The following is a 12,687-nucleotide window of genomic DNA, read 5'->3' on the forward strand; positions in this document are numbered from 1 at the left end:
GCATTTGGGGATACTTCAAGCACAAAGAAAGCAAAACCACATTATCCAGAGCTTGGAAAAGTCTGGTGGAATCCAAAATTTGGAAATTATGAAAAATTGATGTCTGATTTCACCAACATTCACCATTTTGGTGGAGAGAAAAACTCTGCTTTGGCATTGGCCCTCTTATTCCAGCTCTTAGAATATTGGAAAGAATACTACCCAATAGAAACTGAAGCAAATGAAAAAGGGAACAAAGGCTTTCAAGAATGCTATGATTTGATGTCCTTGAGCAGTCAGTTTCTTGCAAAGTTAGAAAAATTGCAAATTTATCTGGGAAAAGAATTCAAGACACTTGAATGGAAACCTTTAACTTTTGGAAATACAGATAAGAATAAAGATATAGCAATTGAAATGATGAATTACCTGGAGATGTTAGCAAATTATCTCATGATCATTGTAGAAGAGCATTCTCATCAAACTCCAAATTTTCTCTGCAAAAATACCCTTTACAAATACTGTCAAAATCAAATAATCAATGAGAGGATTAAACATTTGAAATCAAAATTGGTTGAATTGAGCAATTACTATGAAAGATTTACTAGATAGGAATTAAAATTTGTTCTCATGGATTTATGTTTGGATGATTGAATTCAATATCCTGTCAGGTTTGATTTTATCAAATTTTGAAACACAGATATCATCTCATGTTTCTGGAATCTTGTTCATCTTGGGGTTGGGGGGATGTGGAGGTGGCCTTTTTTCCACCTACCTTACTTTCTCTGTCTGTTTCATATCCTTTATTCAATGTGGTCTATGTATTTATCTTGGTTCTATTCTCAATGTTTCTTTCAGAAATTATTATGAAAGGATTGAATTACTGGCATCAAGGGTGAAACTGCTTTGCTGCAGGTAGCGGCAGCGCAGCAAAAAATGCAGCGGAATTGAGCAAGCTTTGCTGCGCTTTTTCACAGCGGGTTTCCGCTGCCGCTGCCGCTTTTTGAAGGGAGGAATTTTTTTTAAACACAAAAAGCGCCTGCTAGTAGCGGCTGAGAAGCGTGTTTCCGCTTTTTTTAAGCAAAGTGAAGCGGGATCCCGCTGCAAAAGCGGGCAGCAAAGCAGAAAACTGGAATTTTCCCGCTTCTTGATCAAGGGTGGCCGCTGAAAAAGCGGAGAACAGCAGACATGAATTGCGGGCAGGGGGGGGAAATAAAATATAGATAAAAAACTAGTAAAAAATGATATTTGGGCATAGTTTAGGGGGTGGTGGGGGGTGATATGAAAGGAAACATAAAAAAGGTGAAACAAGCATATATTGGGAGGGGGGAGGGTGGGTTAGACAAGGAAACAGAAAATTATGCAAGAATTTTACCATGAAATTACTTCGAGGTGGTGGCTTTTGCTTTCTTTTGCTTATGTTTTTGCATGAACTTTGGATTCTCTCTGGCAAGGTCAATGACCGCTTGACAATCAGCAAACATTCCTCCCAACTTAACCCGGTTGTGTAGCCACATGTGGCTACTGATACACCATTCAATCATTTGGATGTCCCGGTTGCACAAAAATCAGCCGCAGCTGAGAAGATCCGTTCCACTGTGACTGAGCTTTCTGGACAAGCAAGAAGACAAAGAAGCCATGATAGGAAAGCCTTACAATGGACCTACATGGTGAAGGTTGTGTGGTCATTGCAAGCCAATTAGTAGTTCAAAGTTAGGAGAGCTGCTTACTTTCCACCAATCCAAAACTTTCCCCTTTCTGTTCATGGGGAAATTCCCCTGATTGTAGTGATGGAGTTCTGTGATTTTCTCCTTGGCTTTGATTTGTTATGGATAGAAGTTGAATTCACGCTCATCAGAATTGCTTCTGTTGGGATTTCCAGAGGGTTCAGATTGGCTGTCCTTGGGAGGATTAATTGGCTCAAGAATTTTGATTAAGGCTGCTTGGCTTTCAAATTTTGTCTCAATCAGCAGTTTGATGTGGGGCAAGTGGCTTTCAAATTGTTTCTTGAAAAGCATCATCCGCCAGGCTGGGTGGAGGAATGTTGCTAAGACAACGGTATCACATTTGATGTTGTGGTTGAGGTACTTTTGAGTGATCTTAATCATTGGATCAGACATTGGTCCAAGCCCATTTTAAACACTGGCCTCCTTCTTCTTCTCAAGAGACTCAATCAGCCGCACATACTCATACAATACCATTGGTAATACTGGCCAATCGCCTTCCATCCTCTTTGTCATTTCAAGAAAATCATGTTTTATGATCTGTCAGTTTGATCAATCCAGGTATCATTTAGTGGTGAAGATATACTGACTTTTAAGATAATTTTCAAGCTATTAATGTCCTCCCATTTTTCTGCAACCAGCTCATGTTGCTTGAAGAAATGATCTTTAGCGCATGCTCCTGCATACTTATCAGAATTGTTACTGAGGAGTTGTGCAATCACCTGTGTGTTACAGACAGTACACCAATGAGAAGAAAAAATAAACAATGCAGCAACTGAGCGAATGAAATTGAATCCACCTACTCTCCTGCCCTCATAGGCCTGTTGTTGACTTTCATAAACAATGTTCCATTGGATTCCACAACCCCTGATTACCCCACACCCAGTGTATCCCAGCCTCTTTGCCCAGAGTTTCCATTCATCCTGCTTTTGTGGCAATGAAGCAACTCGCCAGCGCGCTCCTTCGAGGAGAGTCTCAAGGAACCACTCTCTGGAGCGGGTTTGTCAGTTGCTGTGCCGTCTGGACTAGCAGCCCACTGACATGGTTCCTGTGTAATTGAATTGAAAACCCATACTGTTTTCCGTGGTCAGTTCAATACACACAGGTCATACAGCTCAAGGAACTACAAAAATCCATAAATTAAAAGGGTCATCAAGCAACAACAGTTTGAATTCCAGGAACGTGTGTAGTGGGAAAAGATAGGGAAGGATGAAACAATTCTCATGGTCTAAGGGGCATGTGCAGGGCCCTTTGGGAACCGGGTCAAAATTGGAAAGCCAAAAACCCACCGGCCAAACCTCATTGGAAGATGGCAATATCTCAGGCCAAAATGTGGCAATTATGTAGTCCCAAGGCCCTCCTTTGGAGGTAGCGCTTTGCGCCAGCCCAGGCTGTACCAGGGCCCTCTGAGGTGGGGGACTTGGGTTAAGTTAGAGCAAGCGCTCGCGAGGCTTTGTTCAAGCATGTAGTCTTGGGCTGCGGGCGCAGCCGTTCGATCCGGCTCGGGTGGGCGGGGTCGGGTTGGCGGTGTTTAAAAGTTAAACCAACCAACGAACGGAGATGGTGGAAGAGGAGACAGTCGCAGAATACAAGAACTTCGATGTGGAACGTGAACAGATTGCACAGAACTTGGCCGATTTGAAGGACAAGTCGACGAAAGGAACAATCGACGAACCCATCCGGCCTTTTCTAGACCTGATCAACGCCCAGCCCGATTGGATCTCCACAAGCACCTGTAGCGGAAGATTGGCGAGCTACCTTCCCGGCGTGTCGGCCGAGGCGACTTCATCCGATCGATCCGATCCCTCTCAACCATCTTCCCAACCCGTTCGTTCGGCGGTCAATGGAAAAGGTGGCGGAGCTTGGCTCTTTGTGTCCCATTCAACTCTGGAGACAGATCAACTGGCGGATCCGATCGGGACCCTCTTCGGCGACATCTATCGAGTCGAATCCTCACCTAATCCCGATAGCTGGGCTTGTGATAGCTCATCGGTGGTCGTTCATTTCGTCTATCAACCACCAGTATTCCATCTACTGGCCAGATCCGTTGCGGTTGCGGTCCCGATTTTAACAGCAGCCATTGGAGCTGGTTACCGAAACTCTGGAATTACTGTCGGACATCGTGGACGAGTCATCCTCGCGATCCGTGCAAGTACTGGTGGTTTGGATGTTCCGATTGCCATCAAGAAGCCTGCACCTCATCCCACTGATCAAGCCCCAGAAGTCAAGAGCACACTGCAGTTATTGGTCTCGGTCGATTATCTATCCAAACTGCTCCTTGAAGGTCATCGCCTGATGAAACAGAATGAGGCAAAGTTACGGAGGCTATTGGAGGCCTTAACGACCTCATTTCATCCTCCATCCTTGAAATCAGTCAGCCAATGGGAGTCAGCCGAAGATAGACGTGAACGGATGAGATCGGAGGGGTTGGCCGCTCGGGAAGCATCTCTAGCTTCTCAATCTACTAACCCAGCTCTCGCTAGTTCTCTCACTTCAGAGAATGAGGACATCCCTGAACTTTCCCTAATAGAATGAAATTTTCGTGGACAATATCATCTTAAACCGGACCGAAGGGGTTCCCATTAGAATTCGTTATCGATCGCGTCATCAGCAACATCGGAAGATCAAGCACATTTCCAATGGTCAACACTTAATATTTTATTTTCTATTTCATTCAGTGATGCAATTCTTTGGTTTTCCATGTTGTATCATGCTTTGATCAATTCCAAAGAATTGTTCACAATCTATTGGTATACTGATTCCCCAACACGGACCTTCAAACTAATTGATTGACTGGGACCCATCAAAACTATCATTACCAATTCTACAATGTTAGGCTTTATCCTCCTGTCAAGGCTTCATATGCCAAAATGATTTCTATGCCTGGCCATCCATCTGAGGATACTTGCTTTGGAATATCTTCAAACAGAGATACAGTGGTACTTCCTTGTTTGCAATTGTATGGTCTTATTCACAAGTAAGGTGCCTGATTTGGTGCCCAGTCAATTTGAGTCTTGAGGATTTGGGTATCCCCACACACCTTCAAGGCTTGGTTGGGGTGAATGAATGGTGGAGCTCATGAGCAGTGTTGTTGGGGATGTGTACCTGGCTGCAGAAGAGTGCCTAAGCCTTCTTTCTCTTCCATCATCAGGGCTTGCCACAATGCCAAGAACAGGTTTTGTTTATTGGGTATCAAGAACTTTGATGTGCTTGGGTTGATTGATGGGCATCTACTAGCCGGACAGCTTGGTTCTTCGGTGCATGTATGGATCTTGACAGCTGGATTTATAAACAGCCTCTCAAAAAGGCCGGTAAATCTAAATACATCCACAGTTTTTTTTGTCTGCAAAAAAGAATATGTTGTGCAGGGTTTGGCCCACTCTGAAGTTTGTGCTTAGAGGCCGTTGCTGAAGTCAACGGACTTGTGACATGTCCTGGACTTCTTTATCATACATAGAGCGGTGTATGGACTGCGATACCGACTCCGAATGCATGTCAATTGAAAGTTTGCCAAGAAGAAAGAAAGTTGAACGGAACCCGACCGAAAGAAAACAAACACTTGAAAAGTGCTCGCCCGCCGGTTCTTATACGACCGAACTCTTCATCCTATTTATTTTTTCAAATATAAACAGCCTTGTTGTAGTTTCTTTGTGTATCGATACTAGATCGGGAGTACCTCGACACAATTTATTCAGCTTGATTAAAATCGTCATCAGCCCTGGACCACACACTCAACCTGCGTTGTCGTGGTTGTCGATTCATGTACCATCGTCATCGACTTCCCATATAAGGTAATGAATTCGGGTGTCTCCTCCCTCTTTTTTTTTCTGGGGCTATCTACGATCGTTGCCAGGTCAAGTAAACTCAAGTGGCAGTGGACAATCCCCAAGGCTGATGAATCTGTTCTTGTTGTTGTTGTTGATGATGATGCTGATCTTTCTTTCCCCTGCTGCTCTAGTTCGTTTCTGGTTTTTTGGAAATAAAAAATAAACAGTTTTTGGTCAGATCAGCGGCCTGTGGCGACGGCGATAGATCCGATCTCATCGGATTCATCCAGCGGGCGATAGTGGGTGCCTTCAAAAACCATCGCAAGTCCTCCCCGAGCTACCTTCGACTGCTCCTCGCCCCAACTCTCCTTGACTCGGCTCGCCAATTCGACAGTCCACCCTCGATCGCCAATAGTAGCTCTGAACAGTAACGACTTGAAACTACCATTAGGAAAAGCAATCGGCCATACAACTCTAGCAGACCCTCTTCCCCTTTTTGTGTGAAAAAAAAACAGTATCAACCAAAAATCACGAAGGGCGTATGAGTCAAGTTCGAAGCTATCCTCCCTCAACGATGACCGATCACTCGGTCGCTGTCTATAGGAAATCGATCCCCGATGGCCACCACTATCACCCAGTCAACCATCAAAATAATAAGGGTTAGTCGCTCTATGCATCCATCTCACTCTCTGTCACTGCCCCCTACCGATCGAGTTAGTCCCTGCGGTGGAAACCATGTCCCGACGGGGATTGGATCCTTAATTATCTGGTGCATACATCAACCAGAATGTGTATGTGGAGATGGAGGTCCAGTCGGCGCATATATCCTCCCTGATCAGATCACCATCCCCACAGCGAATCTGTGGACTTGATCGACTCCATACAGCCAACAGACTGGCGGGATCCTCCGCGGCTCATCCATCAAACCCTCTGCTCCCTACAGGGCGTATCCTTGCCAGCTGAGCACTCAGGGCCCCATCCTGGTGGAGTGCACTCGAGCCGTGGTGGCCACGTTGCTCTGCTTGAGCCTGTCCGTCGATCTCTGCTCCATCCATCTTCCACCGAGTCTCTCGCGAGCTGTTCGGGATCATCCCAGTTGGGTGCCCAGCCGCCATGGCCGTGGTGACTGCTGTCGTCCTTGATTGGCAGAGCTGGGATGGCCTGCCAGCCTGCTGGTTGGCTGTATGTATGATGAGTGGAAACTGTATCCAAGTCCGATACATCTCCAGTTTAATCCGACGAATCCGTCGAGGCCCAGTTCAAAGCACCTTCAATATGTCTTCCAAACCCTCGCTACAGCCTGGAGTGTGATACTGTTTATGTAAACAGTGTAGCCTTACATAGGGCTGGGCCCGAGACCGCACACCCTAATCCTGACAGTCTCCATCCTCCCACTCCTCCCGCCGTTGACTGAGGCTGCCTCCCAGTCGCGCATGCACTCAGCACATGACGTCACCCGCACCCTGACTCGCTCTTCTTCGCTGCCCGACACCGCCAACAGCAGAACCAGCTTAACACTACAATATCCCCCAGACCAGCACGGCTCGCTGAGAAGGCCAGCCTCGACCTCCGAGCACTTGATCTGCTTGGTTCTTCATTTGGAGTCTGCTGCTCAATCCGACCATCCTCTGACACCGCTAAGCTCACTTGAATCCTTGCATAGTTGGTCAACCATCCTCACCATCCTCCGATCCCCCTCCCTCCGTGTTTCTTCTCCTGCCTGCTTCTACCCATCCCCAACATCTTCGCCCAGTCATCCTGCCCAGTCCTTATCTACCTCTCGTCTGACATATCCTTCCGTGGATGATTACTGACCAACTTCCTATCGGTCCTTTTGCCTTCGCTGCCATCCAATCAGAAACCCGCTCCATGATGTCCATCCGCGGTGGACCACCCTTGTCCAATACCCGGACCAGTCTGCCCCAGATCCAGTCCAAGTTCGACCTCGAGCCCAATCCGTTTGAACAGTCCTTCAAGGACAACCCTACTGACCCTGATCAAAACCCTCATCAGCCCAATACCAACTCACCTTCGCTAGACCATCTTCTCAACGGATCCCGATCCCGCAAATCACGCTCAACCTCCCCACCCCACTTTTCGTCCGAAAACAGGCTCAGCCCCCCCGTCATCCGCCACACTCCAGGTGGCAGTACCGTCAAAGTATCTCTTCCAGGTATCAACTCCATTGCCTCGCCCGCCATCCTTGTCCATCATACCGGCACGAGCACTCCCAAGTCTCTCAGCCCACCAAGTCTCTCCGCCTCCCAACCCGCTCAATCCTCCCTAGCTTCGATGCCGCCCTACAGCTGGAACTTTGGCGGATTGGGCGACTCCTTGAGGACTGGTCCGCTTTCGCCTGCGCTGCTCAATGGCCCTGCTCATGTACGAGCTGATCACTCGGTCTCTCACACCGGCCTTGCCCCTTTGATGGATATCGATAATAATAATAATAATAATAATAACAACAGCAATGGTAATGGAACCATCACCCCTGGTACTCAGGCATTGATTGCCATACTATCCGGTAACGACCAAAACACAAATGATATCCGAAATGCGGTTGGTCAACCGTCCTTGTCCTCCATCGAAGTTGGCCCTACCAATCCTACAGATCCTAGTTCTCTCACTCAGCTCAACCACCCCATTAACCTAGATCCATCCAATCGATCCACCTCAACCATCAAGTCTTCGTCTAATCGCCAGTCGCTTGGCTCCGCTAGCCACAGGTCGGCAGGTCCCACATTTAGTTCGGTCGATTCAACTTCTAAAGCATCATCATCGACCCTGCAAGATGATTGCCAATCATCGACGTCGATCAACCATTCGCCGTCTTCATCCTCCCCCAAAACGCAGGATCAAAACCAAATTGTCCAAGTACCAGCTTGTTCCAGATTGGCCCCCGTTTCAGTGGCTCCAGTCAATGACTCAAGCACCTCGCCTCCCTCAAGTTCTGCTCATCCCCAAAGAGAGGCACCTTCAAGTTCTTGCATTCAATCGTTCATGGCTACATCCGTCGGCCGTGCGGGTGTGACAGGCCTCCATTCTGTATCTTCTCTCGGTTTGACGCAATCCTCGAATTCTTCCATCGGTTCATATCCCTGCCCTGTCGCAAATTCAAGGTCACCCTTCCCTCAGCCTCCGATGCCTCTCACTATACCCCCAGCTCCACCCCTTCAATCAGCAGAAATCGTCACACCCCTATCCCCCAGCTCGACCTCCAGAAACCCAATGAATTCACTTCCGTCAGGATCGGTTGACCGCATCAATGACCAGTACAACACGAATCCGCTTTATCTACTGACCGTTGCTCATGAAGCTTCCTCACGAATGTCGCAACTGTCCAATCCTCGAGACTCTCACCATCACGACTCTATGGATGACGCCACGGCTACCGCTGCCGCCGCACTCACAGGCCTCGGAAGCAGCGGTGGCAGTAGGTACTCCTCACCTGGTCCTGCTATCAATCAGAACGGAACCATCAATTCACATCTGATTAACAACATTCATCATACTCAATCGGCAATCTTGAAGCATGCCGAGGTCGGATCATCCGCCACAAGTCCCAGGTTATCCTCCCAACGACTCAGCACATTGTCCGACTCATCTTCGCTCCCTCCCGGTGTGATCCTTTGTCCAGATAATGCGGTCAATCTACTATCGGCTCATCATGACGGCCCTTTTGCAACCGAAGCAGCAGGCGTGCACAATCTTAATGGCTTACTACCCCAAGCAGGCTCCTCAGGAGCTGGTTCTGCCTCACACATGCAATTCCAACCAAGCTATTCAAACCACAGCCTAGGTCCGATTGTTACCATGAATATCCCTAACAGTAATCCCAACCAGCAATCCTTTTCGCCTCTCGGAATGTCAGCTAGCAAGAAGAAGGGCAAGAAGCGAAAAGAAGCTGCTTTCGAAGATTCTCAGAAGGGCGAGCTGCAATCATCGCCCTCAATAGGGGACTCGTCCGTCCCACGCGGTTCCAGTAAAGTTCCTCGAACCGGACGACCGAACCAGAAGGCCAAAAAATCCAAGAAGGCCAAGATGGATGACATGAGTGGGGATGATTCCGACTCCCGGGACGGCTACTGGGGAACGGAGGAAGATAAAACATACATGAAGCAGCAAGGCGCAGAGGATGGTGAATTCGGGGGCTACTCTGGTCATGCACAAATGCCCTCGAACTATGACCCCGACCATCCACCTGCAGCAGGCCAATCCTCCGCAAGTGGAAAGCCCGAGACTGAGGAGGAGAAGCGGAAAAACTTTTTGGAACGGAACCGACAGGGTTAGTTGAACATCTTGCATGATTATACGTTATAGTCAATTGACGTGTTTTTATTTATTTATTTATAGCCGCTTTGAAATGTCGACAAAGGAAGAAAGCGTGGCTTGCCAACCTACAGACCAAGGTAGAATACCTGAGCACGGAGAACGAGAGTCTCCAACTGACGATCAACCAGCTGCGAGAAGAGATCGACTCGTTCCGGAGCATCCTCGTTTCGCACAAGGATTGTCCGATCACCGTTGGCGGTGGCCGAGGGGCGTCGACGACGATTGGCGAGCTCGTCGGCCGTGAGCCTGGCCTGGTCGCTGCCAGTGCCGCTGCCATCCTTGCTCAGCAACAGCAACAGCAAAACGGCCCCCGTGCTGCCCTCCGTCTTCCCCAAGCCCAGAACTCTATTCTTCCCTCAACCCATGTCGCTGGCACTCTTGCTCCTTCTAATGCCCCTATGGCCCAAACCCACCACACCTCATGTGGAACTATCGCATCTTCCTATGGATACTAACCGTCTCCCCCTGCCTTCCCCCGACTATCATTCAACTTTTTTTTTTGGATTATTGTTTTCATTTCGTTCTTTCTTTCTTCTCTCAGCTGCATTCTGTGTGTTCCATTTTCTCCCTCCTTCCACCTCCCATCCCGTTTCTACTTTTAGACACCGAAAACCTTTGCTGTCCCGCATCACAAACGCTTTTGTCGTGTTAACTGAGCTTTACTGCTGCCTGTTTACTCTTGAAAGCAAACATTCATTTCTTATGCTTGTTCTTTCTTGGGGACGATTGGAAGACGAAGGGGGGGGGGGCAAGAGAGGGACGTGAGGGATATTTCTTGTTCTCTTTCTATTCATTTTACTAGATTTTTTCCAATTTCTAGGTTCTTTTTGTCTTATTCATCATCTTTTTTTTCCTTGCCTTTTTTTCTCCCCTCTCATCATCATCATCATCATCATCATCCTTGTTCTTTTTGGTTGCATGACACGATATATGTATTCAAGTTATGTTCCTCATGATGTTTTTGCCTTCCTCGAGAGAAGATCTTACTTCGTACAGCCACATGAATTTTATATTTAATTGCGACATCCAATGCATCGATATGTGTATCGGGAATTGAATTCTTTCCTGCCTGCCTGAAGAGGCCCCATCTTGTACCAGACTAGAATCTATACATGTATAAATATATGTACACCCCAAGGGAAAACAAAATCTCACCTCTAATGCAGCAGTTTTTTGTCGTGCTTCCTTGTCGTGCTTACCGGTTGGACTCTGATGATCAACTGGAGGACTTCCCGCCGATCTGGAAACCCAGATTTTCCCAGATTTCGCAGGGAAATCTAGGCAGATCTAGGATTTGGGATGATCGAGCCCAGATTTCCCCGCAAAATCTAGAAAAATCTGAGTTCCCAGATTGACGGGAAGTCCTCCACTGTCTGCTGTAAGTTTAGGCTGCGTGGCGCGCGGGGACTTCTCTGGCGGTGCCGTCTTGTCCCGCTCGCGCACTTCATCGCGCGCTTGCGCAGCTAGCCGTCAACACTGCTCCTTTGCACTAAGCCCACTTCCCGCTACGTTTCAGGAGCAATCAGTATAGCCTCTACAGAGGGACAAGTGGAGAAGGAAAAAAACAGAGTTCTGCTGCCTACTGCTTCGCAAGGTTGGGCGTAACTCCCTCCTTCGGATTTCATCGAGGGACTTCGCTAAGTGTTGAGTTGTAGTGTTGTTGTTTCATGTTTCTCTCATGTTTTCCTGCTTCAAACCTTTCTCTCACCTTTCACAGTCGTGACATCCTGTATGTAGTTATCTGAGGCAGCAGAGACGTGGAAGCCCTTTTCCTCATCCTTCCACGAACTCACTCATCTCTGTGTTCTGCTGCCCCAGGTTAGTGTTTCTTTCTTTTTGTCTTTTTCTTCTTTTCCTTGTTCTTTCATTTCTATGATGCAATGAATCATCCTTCCACGAACTCACTCATCTCTGTGTTCTGCTGCCCCAGGATGATTCATCTCATCACTAAGTTAGAGAGAGGACGATGCTGAAAGAGCCATAGAGCAAGTTCTCCAAGAACTACAGGGGGGGGGGGTTTATTGCATGGAAAACTGGCTCAATGGGCGACCCCATTCACGTAGGGCCGCCTGCAAGCATGCAAACACCAGGGTGCCGGACGGCCCTTGGGCAGGGCACGGCAGCCTGTAGGCCTTCCGAGCCGGACACAAGCTCGGGTCAAAAGCACTCCGATTAGAGCCACACGGTCATCGCTGATTGATAGGTGAAGATGGTTGGAAGGCAGAGAACTTGCTGTGCGGTTTAGAGGCCTGGTTTCTATAGCTTTCGAGGCTTTTTTTTCAGAGATGGGGTTCGTGGGCAACCTCCAATAAATTTCTCCCCTCGGCTTCTTACCACTCCAATGAAACCTAGTATCTGGTCGTCGGCAAGGGACAGATTGAGCAGGAATAAGCGCACTCGGAAGAATGAAACAAGTCTACCGACCCCCCCTGAAGTACTTCCTTTATGCTGAAAACGGCCATGGCCGATTGGAAACCATGCTTTCCTGATTACCGAAGGTGATCAAGTAGTAGAACTCACAGGGGGTAAGCGTCTTTCAGACATGAGACGCTAAAACTAAAATCCAGCTTTATACTCGACTCGCTTTGTCTCGTACAATACCCTCTCCGTGTTCCCAGAGCTATAGCATACCATATGGAAATAAGCCTCATCTGAAGCTGTGAAGTTGTAAACTCGTATAGAGGGAACAATTTTTCACAAACGAAGGAAAATTTACGAAGGCAACTGCGAATTTTACACCAAATAACCAAGAAATTCGACATTTTAAAGCCGAAGGAACTCATCAGCTGGCACAACAGAAACCAGAAAGAATTTGGTCGATGTCTATCTCATCCTTTCTGCTTCGTTGGCGAAGCACGTTACTTTTGCCCTTCCTAGTTTACCACGTT

The 12,687-nt window shown here is 47.7% G+C and overlaps 2 protein-coding genes across 2 annotated transcripts; both read left to right on the forward strand.

The window, feature by feature from the left end:
• Positions 1–3,260: 3,260 nt before the first annotated feature.
• PtA15_18A75 (uncharacterized protein) lies at positions 3,261–4,235 on the forward strand (the record flags this gene model as incomplete). The annotated part of the gene is made up of 1 exon (XM_053165032.1): positions 3,261–4,235. The coding sequence occupies one exon, from the start codon at positions 3,261–3,263 to the stop codon at positions 4,233–4,235; it is 975 nt and encodes a 324-aa protein (XP_053028574.1).
• Positions 4,236–7,270: 3,035 nt separating this feature from the next.
• PtA15_18A76 (uncharacterized protein) lies at positions 7,271–10,254 on the forward strand (the record flags this gene model as incomplete). Its single annotated transcript, XM_053165033.1, has 2 exons — positions 7,271–9,752; positions 9,821–10,254. The coding sequence occupies 2 exons, from the start codon at positions 7,271–7,273 to the stop codon at positions 10,252–10,254; spliced, it is 2,916 nt and encodes a 971-aa protein (XP_053028575.1).
• Positions 10,255–12,687: the final 2,433 nt, after the last annotated feature.

The sequence above is a fragment of the Puccinia triticina genome, chromosome 18A (genome assembly GCF_026914185.1).
Source record: "Puccinia triticina chromosome 18A, complete sequence".
Lineage (NCBI taxonomy): Eukaryota > Fungi > Basidiomycota > Pucciniomycetes > Pucciniales > Pucciniaceae > Puccinia > Puccinia triticina.